Below are 18,350 nucleotides of genomic sequence, written 5' to 3' on the forward strand. Positions count from 1 at the left end.
CTCAACTCCTTTTCCTTCCTCATTCTTATGTTCGATTCAAACATCTTTATGCCAGAATACTTGAGTTGCCGCCATGTGATGGGCTGATTGATTGGTATTAACCTGCAGCTGAACCTCAAAGTAGCAAGTGATTTTATGTCTACTGAAAACTCTTATATTTTACATGTTTTCCTGATAGTTTAAAGCATTTTGCTTTCATGCAGTAACATCAAACAAACTGTGAAAATAGAACTGAAACATTTGACAGACAGAGGGAGAGCAAACTGTCTCTTCCTCACGTTTACCAAAAAATATGTTGCATATTTGATCTATAAAACATTCAGAGTCCATCACAGATGTGATCAGGAAGAAAAAAGAAAGCTGCTTGTATAAAATTGTGTTAAAGTGAACATAATAGCAGATAATGACAACAATCTTTCATCAGAAGTGAACTTAAGCAAACAGGAAGTGGTGGTCTTGTGGTCAGTGTGTTGAGCGCTCTCTGCGTCTTCACACGGCAAGAACAAACTATATTTAACAGAGCCAGAAGTGAAGTATTTATATAACGGCATTAAGCCTAATTTGGTAAAGTGGAGAAAGAACAGATGGCTCGACTTTTAAAGAGAAACTAACATATTTAACGCCTCAGCTCTCACTGCAGCCAACGATGATTTTAGTTATTGATTGTTCTGACGATTAGTCGAATAAAAACATTGGAACATTTTGAAATTTTTTATTTAAGCCTTTTTTAAACAAAGTGATAAATATATTAAAGCATAATTTCTTTTTTAAAAAGGTAAATACATATTTTATTGCCTTACTTTAGTGAACGCTTGATCATATTTTAACAAAAAACATACTTCATGTGAAAAGCTCACATGTTGATGTTCTGCTCGACTTGACATCAGTAAAGCTAATCTCGATTATTTTTTGGATTAACCGATTAATAATTACATAGAAAAAGGCGATCAGTAGGAGATTTTATTTTATTTTTTTATATAATTTGAACCATGTGAAGCTAAAAGCCACTTGAGAAGTTACAAGTAGAACATATGCACAGAAAAAATAAAACATTTTAAATCATAAATGCAAAATGCTTATTTTTTTGTCCGGTTTTGGCTTGATTGCAGCTCTGATCTGAGTGTGTTGTTCTTTCAGTAAATAGCATCATCATATTTAATAAATACAGACAAATCTGTGAAGCAAAATGTCAGGTCCTGATTATTTTTAAAAGCCATTTAGATAGTTACAGGCATATCAGTTTTAAGCAGTTTGAAAAGTATGGAGTCTGATTACTTTTCATTTTACATTACAATTAAATTTTCCAAGGGATTATTGGTCCATCTGTTCATCCATATATCTGTCCATTCATTCATTTATCAATCCATCCATTTCCATGTTTAAACCCCAAACACTGTTTTATTTAAAATGTCCTCAGAACCAATTGGGGAACTTTGTTTTCATACAGCAGTAATTATAATTGTAACAATTGTCATAAGTAACTCATTTGCTACATTAATGAATGTTTTGATATGTTTATGGTATGTTATTCCAATCTATCAGTTACACCAGAATTAGGTGAAAAATTAGAAAAAGGCCAATATTTAAAACATTCACAGTAAAAAGCATAAAATCTTACCAAGTATGTTGGTCTAAGTTTTAGTTTAAATATCTTAGTACACTTGAAATAACACAAAACTAACTTTCAAGTAACTTTTTGGCAAGATTTAAGAGCTTGTTATAATAATTCCCTAATATTAATTAAAGAAGAAGTATTAGTTCCACTGGCAGATTATTTCACTAATATAATCGCTCATGTTATGAGTGAAATAATCTGCCCGTGGAACTAAAAATCCTAGATATCAAGAATATTTTTGGAAACTATGCAAACGCAGCAGAACATTATTAATATTTAATAGCCTCAGGGTCAGTAGTTTGCATACCCACTAAACCAAATCTGGAGTAAACTCCCACATTTTATGAAATCCATAAGAATTAAGTGTTACTTTTAAAAAAAACAACAGGAAAACGAGCCTTTATCTGCCACCGATTTACAACCCTTCCAAGTTATCCTTTGTAATTCTTCCCATTAGCGCAGCAAATCCCATCTCTGCTGAATGTTGGGGGTGAGAAAGGCAATAAAAGTGAAGATGTTCAAATTGCTTTTGCCTGGAGACATGTCAGAGGGATAAAATGAAACTCAACCCTTGTGTGAAATCACAAAAAGTCCTGTATCACACGCTGCATTTTTGTTCTACTTTGTTCTCTCTACGACAGCGTACCAACCAGAGCAGACAAAGAGCGAGCCTTGATGTGCGATCAGTGCAGAGACGTGTGAATGTGCAGACTACCTGAGAGGACACACCTCTCCTTTGGTGCAAAAGAAAGAAAACCAGCTCGCATGTTACTGTGAATAGCAGAGGCCATCAGCAAACAGAAAACAAAACGGGAAAAAACGGCATAATTTTATTAAAACAGATTAGAGCCATCTGTGGGTGCCAAATTCAGATGAAAAGATTATTAAAATGAGTTTTTAATGAAGCACTTGGGCATAGTAGTTTATTCTTCAATGCTTTTTCTTCCAAATCAACCACAAACTTCAACATAAGTTATTGGAATTTTAAGTGACAGTTCAAAGTAAAGTAATGCATGAATTAAGAGGAAGCAGGGCCGGATTTAAGAGAACAAGGGCCCCAGGGCTGGAGTCAGTTTTGGTGCCCAAAACAACATAAAAGAAAAAGAAATAAATAATTTTACTAATGTAAATTTCAGTAGATTAACAGGAAGATCTACACATTACAGCTAAACAGTCGCATGTGAGACGTTTGGTCACATTAATACTCATCATGATCATAATGATTATTAATCATACTCATCATGATTATGAATAGTAATCATGATGAGTATGATTATTAGTGTACTTTATTAGTACTAAATACTAATAAAAGTACACTGAAGTTTGTGGATGTAATGTGATAAACTCTGAAAAAGTTTAAGGGATATGAACACTTTTGCAACGCATTTTAAATCAGTAATCTGAGTGTTATTTAGTTGTTTTTTCTCATATGTTTCAGAAGCAAAGTTAGGACTGGGCGATGAATCGTTTTTAAATCGCTTAATAAAATTTTTGGTTGTTGAAGATTTAATTTAAAGGAAGGAGAGGAAAAAAACAACAAAAATTGATTAAAATCGGATCTGGTATTAAAAAAAAATCAGATTTTTTATTTTTTTTAACTCATACTCATACATTTTAAACTCTACGATGAATAAAGGACAATATGACAATAAAAGTGACAATAAACAATTTTTTACATGTTTTTTAGGCAACTCTAAAGCTGTTACACAGCAATTATAGCCCCACAAATACTTGAAAAACATTCCCATTTGTAATGTGCTTCTTTAGGACACCAGCCGCATAAACGAGTATGATTTGCATCACTAAATTGTAATTTATTAGTATGTTATTGATGCTTTCATTGAACAAGAAGCGGAGAAAACTGTTTTGGCGAGTTTCAAACATCAATTAGAATTTATCATAGCAACGACAATCACAATAAATGATAAACGATACAATAAATGCCCGCTAAAGATTACTGTTATTTATTCTTAAAAGCATCCCGGAAATAAGCCTAAGATTCAATGCTTCCTCTTACTGAGACTTGGCTCTGTTTCAGACAAACTTCTGAGCTACAAGCTGAAACATAAATTTAATTCCCAAGCAGAAAGTTTTGGTAAACGCTACGGCTCTCAACAAGCTTTCAGATATCAGGAGAAGATCCTTCAGTCAGCGATACGGGGGCGATTAGAGGACATTTCATGTATTTGTACAACTCAGAGGTCATACGATGCTCAAATCAGAGCTGTAAATATTTTTACCGAGGCAGTGAGATGTCTGCCAACGAGACAGGGGTGGACCATACAGGAGACCCCGAATGAGGTCAAAACCAGGGCAGCAGTGAGATATTTCATTTCACCTCGCTGATGGGGTAAAAATTATTGCGCGAGAAAACACTTCGATTCCAGATTATTGTAGAAGATTGAAGGTCAAGCAGCTACGCAGCATGCCAGCCAGTTGGGGTCACACTTTTTGTCACAACAATCTAGTTGGTTCAGCAATCCGGCAGCTTGTGGTGTGATGTGGTTTATCATTCTCGGACAGTGACTGTGCTTCGTTTAGTCCTAAGCTGAGATGATTCAGTGTGCTGATGGAACAGGACTGCAGATAGAGAGACCCAACAAGGAGCTGTGTGTGTGGGAACCGCTGGAAAAAAGACAACATTCAGCATGCAGCAGAGTGTGAATCATTCATTATCACCTCTGAGCAGAGAGCGATGCAAAGATCACATGCCTGCAGCAGCGATCGGCTTACCTGACGATGCTCACAGTAGTATGTGATATGAATAATGCATGCAACATGCAAATCAATTCTACAAGATATAGAAACATTTTCACATGTTAAAGAAAACTTTTTGCAATTTAGTGGGATTTTATGTCAGAGCTGCGACATTAGACAGTGGAAGAAAAGTGTAAATGGTTTTTAAAATATTTTTTATTGAAAAAACGCAAAATATGACCAAGTATTTTAGTTTAATTCTAGTGCATATATCTCAGTACACTTGAAATAAGACAAAATTATTTGCAAGTAACTTTTCAGAAAGATATAAAAGTAAATAATCTTTAATATTTAAACAAAACAAAAAGTATTAGTTCCACAGACAGATTATTTAAAGACATTTTTCCCGTGTTAAAAGTGACGTCCGTGCTAGTTCCACTGGCCATGTTACCTAGCAACGCCAGCCAAGTCTAGCCTGTCACCTAGCAACCCAGTTTTAATTCCACTGGGAGATTATTTCACTAAAAACATAGGAAAAATTATCTTGTTATAAGTGAACAATTTGCCAGTGAACCTAGTATTTTTTCATCAATATTGATAAATTATTGATGTAAAACAAGCTCCTATAGCTTCATGAAAAGGTACAGTACTTGTAAGTCAGTTTTGTTTTATTTCAAGTTTACTCAGATATTTCCACTAGAAACTAGATCAAAAATACTTGGAGATATGTTATATTTTTGCAGTGATTTATTTTTTAAAATCTGAAAAGTGTGTTATGGATTTGTATTCAGCATTTGTAGAAATCTCTTTCACTGCCATTACAGCAGAATGTTTTCTTGGTATGTATCCACAAAGTTGTCCAAAAACTGACAATTTTCAATTATTGATAAATTAGCTCAAGTTCAGTTGAATTGTGGACATAAATTTTCAAATGTCACTAAAGATTCTCCATCTTACTTGTTTGGAACTTTAACTACGCCATTCTAAAACATATGCTTTGGTCTAAACCATTCCATTTGTATACTTATACTGTATACTTAGGGTTCTATTTGTAGATTTTGGAAGAGGTTTAATAGGGAAAAAATATTTAAAACTTCCAAATATTTATAGAAATATTCTAAAGTACCACCACAATGTGTGTGATTGCAAAAAATAAAGTGACAAAAATAATCACAAAAAAAAACAAAAACAGAACAGCTGGCATTTCCCGTCCACTTCAACAATTGTGCACTACTTTGTGATGGCCTTTCACATAAAAGCCCAATAAAATACCTGAAGGTTTGTGGTTGTAGCAAGACAAAATGTAGAAGTTTAAGTGGTATGCATACATAAAATATAAGGGTAATTTCAACAGTTTTCGTTGTACGCTCCAGTTTGTTGTATTAAAAACCTGAAGGCCTGTAAATATGTTTAAAAATCCACCATGCTGTAGTTTTTATAAACAGAGATAAGATAGCATTGGGTTTACTGCTGCTCATTCCACATTCACACACATGCAGACAGCATCACATTAATAATTAAAGACAAGGAGCAGGCCAAGAATCCACGTCTCACCTCTGAGGGCCATTTGAGCTGCCGTCAGTCAGACGAATCGCCGCGTTACGTCATTCACCACATCAAGCTGCTTCTCATGCAGGTGTAATAAACAAAGACTATTTCCAACAGCCTGTGTTTTTTTGTTGATTACGCAAAAAAAAAAACAACAAAAAAAAAAAAAACAGACCGCTGCATTGCCGTAGTTTCGGGCTCATTATTCCTCAAGCGCCATGACATGACATCCGTAGAGTAATATACCAATATAATGTTAAATACAACTCAAAGTATTTGTCTTTTTATAACCAAGCTTTTATAAGTTTAACCACATTTATCCAGAAACTTTTACTGAAAATCTGACTTTGCTGCACCGAAATGAACTGTTATTTAATTTAATTAAACTCAACTAAATATAGCAAGAGCTTTAAAAGAAAGTAAGCACAATATGGTTGAAAAACTGGAAAAAGTTGTTATTGATAATTGTCAATATTTTTGTTTTAATTAACTGAAATTCTGTCTAACTGGTTGGGTGACCTTTTCTGCTTTATCCACAGTTTTCCCTCCAAGTCATTATTTTTCATTATTCTTAGGCAGATATTAGGCACAGTGGCGGAACATTCAACTGCTGCTGTGCAAGTTACCTAGCAACAGCTTTGTTGCTAGGTAACCAAAGAGTGAGCGAGTTAGTTGATTCTGCCAACCTTGTGTAGCAGCTAAAGCCTTTTCCTCTGCCTACATCTCCCAGAATGCTGTACAGTTAAAATATTCAACATTGAGAATATAAACTATCAGATGTATTATCTATTGATATTGATCACGTCTATCGCAATATATTGCTATTGATTTATTACCCAGTTCTAAAAGGAAGTGATCCAAATCCTGTTCTTATAACTGAGATTACATTTGTTCAGTCAAGCCAAAAAAAATTATAAATTTGAAAACTTGATCCATATCTTTCAATACAGCAAACATACACAATCATGTTCTAATCTCTGGGTTACCATCTGTGTCCTACACAAAAAAAGACGACTTTATTTGCCTGATTTTAGTTCTTTATTTTATTTTAAGTTCTTCTGACTGAACAATTTTGGCCCATATGACAAGTTTCAACACCCCTGCTTTAGAGTATATGCTATTACCATTAGCCTTGATTATAATATCCTGCACTGCACAAACACAAAATCTTATCAAGTCTTTTTGGTCTAGTTTCCAGTGCTAACCAGATACAAAAAATAAAAAATATAAAGCTCATTATCCACTCTACCAGCCGTCTTTGCTTGAAGTTTGTTACATTATTTGGGAGTGCAAAGCGGACAGATCGTGTGGCATCTTCAGACAAAGCTCAGTGTAAATCCACACTGAGCTGACTCAGGAGAAGCCTTCATGATCCACTCACAACTGCCTCATTACCTCCGAGCAGACACGAAGAATAACAGGCTGAAATGTCATTATGTGCTGAAGTTGCAGACAAAGACAGCTTCTATTTTTGCGAGGAACTATTTTGTGCCTTGAAACGGCAGCGAGCTAGAACATTACAAACTCAGCCACTCCTTAATGGGATTACATGAACATCAGAGATACAGCTCAATGCGCTGGCGGACCTGCTCGGACCACAGCGAGCAACATAAATATATTGCAGTAATGCGGTTAGCTGATCTCATGATGTCAGCATGCTGAGAGGGCCAACAGCATCCTCCCTGCAAACAAAGTCACACAATGAGGCACGGCTCAGTGTGTGTTCATGACAAACAATCCTCGTTCTCAGCAGCAATATGTATTGTGATAGACACATGATGATCAATATAAATAAATAGTACATCTGATAAAATATTGAAAATACAATAAACAGAATATTCACTGAACTCCAATCCAGAATCGCACAGCATTCTCTGAGAAGTAGGCAGAGGAAAATGCTTCGGTTCCTAAACAAGGTTAGTGGAATCAACTAACTCACTCACTCTTTGGTTACCTAGCAACTCACTCATTCTTTGGTTACCTAGCAACTCACTCATTCTTTGGTTACCGAGCAACACCATGTTGAGTAACTTGCACAGCAGCATTTAACCGTTTTGTAACAGTGCCTCATAACTGCTTAAAAATAAACAATGGTGTGGAGTGAAAACTGTGGATAAACCAGTAGAGATCATGTCACCAGTTTCACAATATTTCATATATTTAAAACAAACAAAATAAAAAACAATAATTATCAGTAGACAATTACAGACATCGTCAACACAACATTGCTAGTCTATTAACTCTTTAACAACGTTTTTACCAGCGTTGCACTGAGAAGTAGCTCGTATAATGAGCTCAACTGATAAGCAGCTCCACCAGGTGTTTGCTAATTGCTGCTGGCTAGTCTGAAGGAGCTGAGTAGGGGAGTCATACACTGGAAAAAGTGTGGCCCAGCTTAAATTAAAAAAATTGATGTCCATTTGTTGCATCTAATATATTTGACTTCACAGAATCTAAATAAAGTGGTTTGGTACAACATGACTATTTAATATTGACTCAAATCATATTACTTTACTTGACCCAATATTAATTCTTCACCTTTATCCAAGTTAAATTATTTAAATTTTAGTTTTGGAACCAAACTAATATATTTAAATTGAACCCATCAAATATATATAGTGCATTAATTAATTCATTGGCACCATGAAATTCTTTTTTTAAATATTTCATAAACTTGGTTTCATAAACAATTTGCATCCCTCACATCACACTTAACACACTCCAGCAACAGTTTTTTTCTAAGCCATTTATTCCTCAAGTAAAAAAGGACAAAAAAAGTTGCATTTTCAGACAAACAAATATAAACATGTCATTGTTGCTCTACATCAGAGAAATGAAATAAAGACAATATGGCCTATCAAGCTAAATTAAATGGACAGAAAGCATTCACTGTTGTTGTACTGTTCAAACACATCTGAACTTGAAGGAATGTTGCATCTGTAAACATCATCAAAGAACTAAAATTCCAACAAAAGCACTCCATGAAAGTGACCCCGTGAGCCTGTATAACAAAGTGCTGTGAGGTGGTCTACCTCTTAAATAGATGCCAGTGGCAACTACATGCACACATTAAGCACACACAAATATACACTACTGTGCAGTTTTGAGTTCACCACTGAGTTTGCGAATCTTGGAAGTCATCTTGTTGGAACCAAGCTCCATCAGGATCTTCTGAAGGGCCTCAAAGGTGAACCTGAAACCCTGTGGATACTCCATGCTAAGAGCATAGCAAAGTCCAAAGAGCATTGCCACTCCAGCTGCAAGAGAAGGCAACTCATTGAGGACTTCCACACCATCAATGACAATCCCAACGTCTTGGGGCTGCTGTAGAAGGCTTGAATTCTCTCTGAAGACAAAGACTGCCATGATGGTCCTCTCCAGCTCGGCTTGATCTTTCTGGGAGACCTGAGGCAAAATATACGAAATATGCAACTGAACAACTGCAGTCTGGCACACCTCATTAATCACTATATACTGTATAATGGCATAGGTGGTCTCCCGTGATGAATAAAGTTGAATCATCATTGTGACAGAAAATATCTGGACATACCATGTATTCCTTTAGAAGGTCCTCAACACGTTCTCCCAGGTAGATGATGAGAGCTTTGAGGATTCACTCCCTTCGGAAATCTGCATCAGCACCCTTTAGGGACAATCAAAACGGCACCCTTGATAATTTCATCCTCTCAGCGCTTTCGTCACCCAACAAGATGAGGAGTCGGACGGGAGTCGCCATATTGCAAAGTTGGACCTCGAGTTGTTGATGTAGATGCCCTGACAGTCAGTGACGTTCAGGAAGCTGGAGTCAAAACCTGGGTGGCAGGAGAATAAAACGAAAGACAGAAGGAAAGAGAAATTATTAATTCACATTCACAACCACCTTGTGTCAACATACAGATGAGATGAAAGCTTTGAGTTGTAATAAGTAAGGTGCGTCAGTGCCCCTTTAAGTTAATCTAATATAAAACAATGCGTATGCACCCCTTTTCTATCAGTACAAGTGCCCCTGTTCGTTAGTCCATTGTCACAGTATGTCAGCCCCTCAAGGTTAGTCTATGTATTTGTTTGAAATCACACTTCATAAGATACCTGCCAGCATGCCATGACATATCTCTGAAAACACAATGCATTCGGAAAATGAAGTTCTTAACCTACAGTAAATGGGGCAGTGTCGTGAACAAAATGCATGAAAACCAGTTGTAGAGCCGAACAAAAAGTTTAAGGCTTAACAAGGAGATTCGCTTACCGAGAGCATTTCCTGTGAAACCGTTTTAACAGTTGGACAAACCAGCATGGCGAACACTGGGAAACATCACCGACCATACCATACAAGTATAATGCATGCACAAAACACCATTCATTTTCAACGGGCCTCGCTACCATTAACAAACTGGGACTTTACAATCATAGTGGTATAAACACACTAGACTAACTAATTGCTAACATGGCTTTACATGGGTTAAGCTAGTCAAGTTCACCGTGTAGCCGAGCTAACCGTGGTGGAAGCTATTGATTGGTAACGAATTATGCCTACCTTGATTAATTCCAGCTACAACCGAACAATGTACACATAGTTATATTTCTCGTGAAATACGTGTAAGTTCAGAAATTACACCACATTTAACCCAGCGAAAAAGAAAGCGTTTACTGGGATACCCACATTTAGGCGGGACTTTCAGCTTGCTAACCAGGTGACATTAACTCAGTCTTTTGCATTAATACAATTGTAGGCTTGTTAAGACACGTTTACATCAGCTTAGTTTAGTACTTACCGCAGGTTTATTCTTTGACGACGTGCTCGGACGTTAATCATTCCTTCTTCCCCATGCCGAAACCGACGAAGCTCTCCAAGCACTTCTCCCCAACTTCTTCTCACGTGACTCAGATTGAAAATATGACATCATTTCCTTTCAGCATGTTTTGAGAGGAACCAAAATATTTGCTTTCTTCCCTTCAGAAGTGTTATTAATTCAGTCTGAATCAAAATTGACACCTCAGAATGCAAAAAAATAGACTTTCACAACCAAGTCCATTATTTTACATTGTATTCAATGGTAGTTATTAGCTTGAATGAACAACTCTGTGCTACACTTTTTCCAGTGTAGGGGAGGCTCTGTTACGTGGAAGCTCTGCTGCAGCTCAAAGGGGGCATTAGGTTTTGCACAGCTGAATGGTTGCCATGGAGATTAAAGGATTTCTCAAACACATTAAAGAATGAAAGCAACACTCCAGGTATGTTTTTGATGAGGGAATAATATTATATCATGATGCAAAACTAAAAAAGGTTGATTTTACATGATACTGTTCCTTTAAAACACTCCTTAGGAGTGCTTCAAAGAACTTGCCAAAATGTCGGAGGTGCTTTCCCAGCCTCTAAGCTGCACAGTGTCTGATGGCATTGCAATCTCTGGGTTGCAAGTTTAATCTCCAAAAACTCCACATATTTCCTGGCCCTCTTGGAATGCCAAGAGGGCCAGGGAAATTTTTTTAACTTGTGTTCAGGTGCCAGATGTTCCAGGACAATCTGCAGATGTTCCCTTCCCACCCAGTTATTAGCATACTCTAACAGGCTATTTTATTAGCAAGACCTTGGTACCAGATTGAATGAGTTGGTAACGTTTTGTTGTTCTATTGACATAAAAGTCTATTGCAGTTCCTGCAAATTTTAGGATAAAGTAACAATATTACAAGAATGAAGTTGAAATAATATGAGAATAATGATGTAATAATATGAGAATAAATTAATAGTATTTTGAGAATTAAGTCATAATATTTTGAGAATAAAATTGTACGAAAATAAAGCTGTGAGAATATGAGAATAAAGTCATAATATTTCAGGTATAAAGTCGTAATATTTAGAGAATAGATCATAATATTATGAGAGTAAAATCATACAAAAAGTTTAAATAATATGAGAAAAAAGCAATGATAATACGTGAATAAAGTCATAATATTAAAGAATAAAGTAATAATTCCTTTGAGGATAAGGTCATAATATTTCAAGCATAGATCATAATATTTCAAGAAAAAAAGTCGTATGAGAATAAAGTTGAAATAATTCAAGAAAAAAAGTTTTGATAATATGAAGTCATAATATTTTAAGAATTAAGTATATATTAAGAGAATAAAGTTTAAATGTATTACTTTATTATACTACAACTTTATTCTTGTAATTTTATATTTTTAATTTTCTTAGCGTGACCCTAGTACTCCGTCGTATGTTTCTTACATATATTGAGCTTTTTTTTTGTGACTAGATTAAAAAAGCGAACAGAAACAAAAGATAAGTGTAAAAAACAGAGCTAAAGTTACACTGACCTACTAACAGCTCATCAGACTCCTTTATAGAGATCTAAAACAGGCACGTCACGCCTACAAAGCAGAAAACAAGTACAGCCGACGTGACCAATCAGAATAGAGGTCATCCTTAAAGAGACAGGACCCATTTTTTAAGAGAATAAAAACGGTTCAATAAAGAAGAGCAAATATCATTGTCTCCCTTTAGTGAGATGTTGCTTTGTGCCATTAGATTATTAGAACCACTTTATCTAATTTCACCATGAAGGGAAGTCAATATGACCTCACAAAACAAATTATTTACCATCAACAGCCGATTCTCACAATAGCAGTCAAGTTTTCCACATTTTTACCAGCTAAAAATAGCCTTGAGTGCTTTCACAGGATTACATCATTACAAGGTAGGGATTCGTGGAGCAAAGGAAGCTCGATGAGTCGTCCGCGTCACATGCTAGTGAGTCAGGAAGAGGCTACAGGTGGAATTTCCCCTTCTCTCTCTCGCTCCTTTCTCTCTGACGTCATGTTCGGTCAGAGAGCGCGCGCTGCTGCCGCTGCAATCAAACATGTCCGACAAGGTGATCGTCAGGTGTGAAATAAAGAAGAAGAGAAAAGCTGGGGTTCGTTAAACAGCAGCTTAGGATTAGGGAACTTTGCAGACGTTTCCCCCTCCCTTCTGCTAACAGAAACAAGCCCAGCAAAGGGTATTTTTTACACGTGAAAAGCGGAAGTTCAATAGTTTTATTTCTCTATTCACAAGCCGGTTCCTGCCTTTCAGCGGGTGGTTTGAGGCTTCAGCCATCTCATGACTGTTTGTTTAGTCATAACATATGAACATTGCCATCTTGTGGTTATTCTTAAGATGCCAAATGACATTTAGTTCCACATTTATGACATGGAAAATACAGATATGGCATGGAAAAGCATCAACAAGTTATAAAGTTAAAAACAATTAAATTATTTTTAAAATACAATAAACATTCTACTGCCTAAAATGCAATAATATAGTACTTGATCATTTGCAGCGAAAATGATCAACATGTGAAAAGCTCAGCTGATCAGTTAATTACTTTTTTATCAATAACTATAGCGGGCATTTATTGTATCGTTTATAGAGTTTAATAAGAGATTTTTTTTTACAGAATTTGAACCGGGTTAAACTAAAACTGCAACTTGAGTTCAACATATTTATAGACTGAAATGGTTTTTTTAAATCTTTAATGTAAAATGTTAATTTTTTTGTACATGTTTGACTTAATTAGTGCTCTGAGGAGAGTCTGTCGGCTCCATTTAACGATTAATCGATTACTAAATTATTTGATTAATATTTCAATAATCCATTCATCACGAGTTATCCAATTAATCGTTTCAGCAATGTAAGTTTCACATTTACAATGAATTAACCAAAGTAAATAAAATCACAAATAAAGTGTGAGAGTCTAGCAATTTGATTCGGTTCTGATTTTTAGGGCGATGATTCAATTCAGAAACTATTTTCATCTCTGAAACTGTTTACACAAATAGAACATTTATTTAAAACAATGCATGTTTTCCAGAAGTGATCTGCACCACAGCCACCTTGGTAGGCAGGAGGAGTACAAAGCATAGATAAATTACGGCTTCGAGACAAAAAAAAGAAAGCAGAGTACTCAAAAACTATAATTGAGTATTGTTTGTAATGTACTTATGCCGTTTGTAAATTAGATAGCGCTAGTTCTAAGCTTGTGGCTGGTGTATTGTCGTCATAGCAACTCCAGTTAGTTACAGATTCCTACCAACCTGGCTGTCAGGTACAAAGTTTCCGGAAGTGTGACGTCACATGAGCGCTATGTATTCTATAAGGTTCCAATCTGTGTCAAATTACATCAGTTTACATTTAAGCAAAAACAAGTTCATGCATAAAATTCTGTATTTTTAAATACGGGTAATTTTTAAATTACCCGTATTAGGTTAGCTTAGCTGTCTGACTTTTACTTTGAAAAATATCAAAGAATTATTCAAAATATAATTTTACAAAATAAATGAAGCAGTTTAAATTGATTCAGAATTCCCAGGATGAGGTCTGTTACGATAACAAATTTTGCTGGGCGATAAGTTCTCACGGAAGTTATTATAAACGATAAACGATTATTATTTTGAGACCATTTTCAAATAATATAACAGAATGGCATAATGATGCAAGTACAGTCTCTCAAATATCAATAACCTTTAAATTCTACTGGACATTTAACACTGGAACTTGAAAACATTTTAAATATTCAAAATACATAAAGCAACAGAAATAAATAAAATAAATTATGAAGTCTGTGGGTAAAATAAGGGCTAGCTGAGACCAAAACACCATACTGAAGACTTTTGTCATCCAGTTTTTAGTAGAAAGAAAGAAAAGAAAAAATAAATAGTCACGCAAATGGAAATTATTGAGTTTGTTTTAATTTACCATGCGATTAATTGATTTATTGCAAAAGGCCTGCCAAGGTCTAGGAATTGTGATTCTCCATAGAATCGATTTTTTTTTCTGCACCTCTATTTCAAACATTACCACCCCTAGCAACTTGCAGAAGAAACAGCTGTAGTCTTTCCCATCTCTTATAAGGCTTCCCTGAAAGCATTTGTGGAACTGGAGTGCTGCTTTCTACATGGGATAAAAGCCCAGTTCTTCTTTTTGTGGAGTTGAATCAATATCAAGGCCCATTAAGGCGGGTGGGTACATCTTCAGCAAGAAGAGGTGTCTGATGTCTGAGGAGCCCTTCGCCATGAAAAAGAGGAGAACGGCAGCTCTTCGCTGCTGCTGTCCTTGGTCATCAGAACGAGCCCGAGCAGCTCAGACTGCTGCCAAAGACAAAACGGTGCCAGGATAAGGAGGATACCGGGAACTGCTCTGGCCTCCACACACACACTCCACTGGTCCGAGGCTGTTTTCCTGCAAACTGAAAGCTATCAAAGCAGAAAGGAATGGGGCGAAGGAGGGGCTGCTGTGTGGGCAGCCGTGTGGCAAGACGTTCCTAAAGCAAGGGCAAACGATTGAAACAAACAGGATGACTTCATGGTGGAGTATATTTGGAAAGCCTTGATAATTGTTTTCAGGGGACTGAAGTTTCCAATTATCCACCGGGCTCTGCCAGTGTTCCCACCATGAGAAGACTTCAGAGGGGCGGACGGAAGGGAGGGGTTGGTGGAGGGCCGGCGGGTCGGACTGCTGGTCCTCTCTCTAGTGGGACGGTAAAACTAACATTTCGTAACTCTCCTCCCTTCCCTCTGCGTCACGACTCCCTGCTCTGAAGTGAGCAACCCTGGCCAGCCAATGAAACACTGTTTGTCTGTCCCAGGATACAAGCATCTCAGCCCAAAAATGTAAACATCTGGCAAACATTTTGACTCCCCACAGATTAGGGTGGATGAACAGTATGAAAAAAGCATTGCAGACATGCATTTGTAGAAAACACATAGCATCTAACAGTTTTCGTCAATATGTTCAGCCTGGAATGGTCTAAAGGAAAGAGTGACACACTGAGTCTCCTAGCAGGTTTTTATTTCTTGTTTTTAAGCTAAATAAAGCTGGACGGTCAACTTTATATAGTCATGGAAACTTTAACTTTGCCATATTTTTTCATGTTACAACCAGAAACATAAATGTGATTTTTGTCCTAATTCAAGGCAACTCAAATCTCTTGCAAACTCTGAAAGGTTTTACACCATTTCATTCAACAAAAAGCAGATGCCCTGTATTTCCTGAAAACAAAAACATTCCCACAGCATGATTTACCATGTTTCATGACGAGGGATGGTGAGCTTAAGGAGATGCACAGTCCTAATTATTCCATCAATCTGTAACAATCTGATTTCTAGAGAACTCAGGATTCTCTCCGACTTCTCTGATTAATGCCAGGTGGATCTAGACTTGGCCCACTTATTTTCAACAAAATCAACAAATACTTTTTATGGGAATTAGACTAAACGAGGCTGAACACGGAGGACTTTATATCTTAAAATTGTTATAAATTAGGACACAATTACACACTACTGTCTCAGCTAGAATCTGATTGTAATTGCTAAGGCAGGGCGAGTTTATTTGAAAAACAAACATTATATTTTAGTGGTATAATAAAGGAAAGTAATGAAAATTTAGAATAAAGACTAAAACTAATCATGATTCAGTTGTGATTAAGGCAACTCTGAACAAATTGGTTTGTAGTCTTGATTTAAATTAACTCATGATTTCGGCTGTTTTGCAGTTTTCTCGAAGTTTGTTTCAGATGAGAGAAACATAAAAACTGAATGCTGCTTCTCTATGTTTGGTTCTGGTTCTGGGGGTCCAGAGTTCACCAGAACCAGAAGACCTGAGTGGTCTGAAAGGTTGATACAACAACAACAGATCTCTCAAGGTCATGTTGGGACATTAGTAGGAGTGCACCAATAATCGGCCCCAACTGCCTTAATTTTGGGATATTGGTGATCGGCCAACACTTACATTTGTGTCAATCTTACCCACAGATTGTATCTACAATGACAAAGGTCTAAAAATCAACCACTCTGTCCATTGACTCTGCAACAGGGCCTGTTTGCATGTTTTCAGTTTATGATAGTGACTGTTTACAAATCAGTGACTTTCTTACTATATTTGGCAACATTTCAGACAAAAAAGTCAGTACTGGCCAAAGTCAAAATCGGCAGGTTAGGCTTATTAAAGATTGGTAATCGGCGATAGGCCAGAAAACTGCAATCGGAAACATTAGTTTTTCATCCCTGGAAATGTTCTTCAGGTGATGGAAGACTGACTTTGTAATTATATTTATGTGTCTCTGAATGTTCAGTTCTGAATCCATCACTACAAGGTTTTGGGCCTAATTATTAGTTTCTAGGTAACAGCAGAAGGTGTGTGCTGACTCTTAATCATTTCTCTTTAGGTCCAAAAGTTCAGTTTTTGTTTAGCTGAATAAAGTTAAGGGACATAACTTTGTTTTAATGCTCCAACACTTTCAGAAACTCCTTAATTTACACCCAACATCCCACAAAATGCTAAACATTGTACCAATAATGATGAAAAGTTGAAGGGGAGTGAAGACTCTTCCAAGGCGCTGCCTCTGACCAGGTCAACACAACTGTATACTGCTCATAACAAAACACTCCCTTCAAATAATGAGCAACTGAGAGACAAAACAACTGCTGTATTCTTCTGTGACTTGTGACTGCTATAAGAAGTGCACAGACTTTTCAGCGTGGTCTCAGCGTGGTCACATGCCAGCTGACTGACACAAAGGGGAGTCACTGTAATCTATGGAGTAGTGTGGGGAAAGACCTTCAGGGTGGTGTGCTCCTGCTGGTTATTAATAACATCTTTTGATTTCACCCACATTCATTTAACAGCACACAGAGTTTTGTACTTGTAGCATTCAGAAGTAAGTCTTGATACCATATCAACCTTGAGACTTCACATGATATTTCCCACTAGATAATAAAAATTATACTAATCCAGATCACCTTCCCAGCAAACAGTCACACCAACATGGAAGATTGTATTTAAATCCTGTTTGTACTTACCTTGGAAGAAGATGTCATCACTGAAGCACAATCCGGGGCTTTCTACAGGTACTTCACATCATAAAACGTCCAAATACATAATGACTCCTTTTAGTGCGACTCGGCAGGCTGTAACGGTGCTAACGCTACATCATCGCTCTGGCAGCCGTCAGATTTTACCCTCCCGTTGCTGCTTTCGTGTGCTTCCTGACACAAGGTCGCGGTTTTCTCCGACAGAGGCTGCTGATGCGTGGGGAATTCCTAGCAGTCACATTTTCCTGGGAAATAATTGGCCCGACAACAAAGTTTGGTAAAAGCCCTGCAAGTTCGCCTGTCAGCACCGAGAGGTTCAACTAAGTTACTTTTTATTTTACATCATATACCGCTTCTTTAAAAGTACGAAACAAAAAGGAGGAATTTATGTCATTAACGGGAGATTAACATCAAACAGGCTGAACAATAAATACGTTTTATAAAACGTTACTCACTCGCAGGTGTTCATTTGAAAACTGGAAGGCTCAAACGCGTAATTTTGCGGACGAAAGTGCCTTTTGCTTTGCTCGCCTGTACTCCGCGGACTGATAAGAATTGACACAGAGAGAAACAACTGGTAATGTGCATCTTCCGGGAATGAATGTCCAATGTGGGATGAGGGTAATACACGATAATTCCTGAA

At 36.8% G+C, this 18,350-nt stretch overlaps 2 protein-coding genes and 1 long non-coding RNA gene across 4 annotated transcripts in view; 1 reads left to right on the plus strand and 2 right to left on the minus strand.

Annotated features, from left to right (window-relative positions):
* The window catches only part of tnmd (tenomodulin), a 152,947-nt gene extending 150,598 nt beyond the window's left edge, over positions 1–2,349 (plus strand). Inside the window, exon 8 of the mRNA XM_081611721.1 lies at positions 2,257–2,349. Within this exon, the coding sequence (XP_081467847.1) occupies positions 2,257–2,334 (78 nt within the window). The 3' untranslated portion in view covers positions 2,335–2,349. The remainder of the gene's footprint in view (positions 1–2,256) is intronic.
* elf1 (E74-like ETS transcription factor 1) overlaps positions 1–18,314 on the minus strand; it is a 65,874-nt gene extending 47,560 nt beyond the window's left edge. The window contains exons 1-2 of one of the 2 annotated variants that reach the window (XM_008420599.3): positions 18,163–18,314; positions 17,696–17,952 (exon numbers count right to left, since the gene is read on the minus strand). The gene's annotated coding sequence lies outside the window, so the exon portion shown is untranslated. Of the gene's footprint in view, positions 1–17,695 lie in introns of both variants that reach the window. The other variant, XM_008420596.3, reaches the window with a different exon arrangement.
* Positions 8,576–11,298, minus strand: LOC145553181 (uncharacterized). Its single transcript, XR_014089449.1, has 3 exons — positions 10,633–11,298; positions 9,411–9,672; positions 8,576–9,265 (listed from the first exon to the last, which is right to left on the minus strand). It is a non-coding gene; the product is annotated as an uncharacterized LOC145553181 (long non-coding RNA).
* Positions 18,315–18,350: the final 36 nt, after the last annotated feature.

Source organism: Poecilia reticulata, chromosome 10, assembly GCF_904066995.2.
Source record: "Poecilia reticulata chromosome 10, P_reticulata-male-v2, whole genome shotgun sequence".
Lineage (NCBI taxonomy): Eukaryota > Metazoa > Chordata > Actinopteri > Cyprinodontiformes > Poeciliidae > Poecilia > Poecilia reticulata.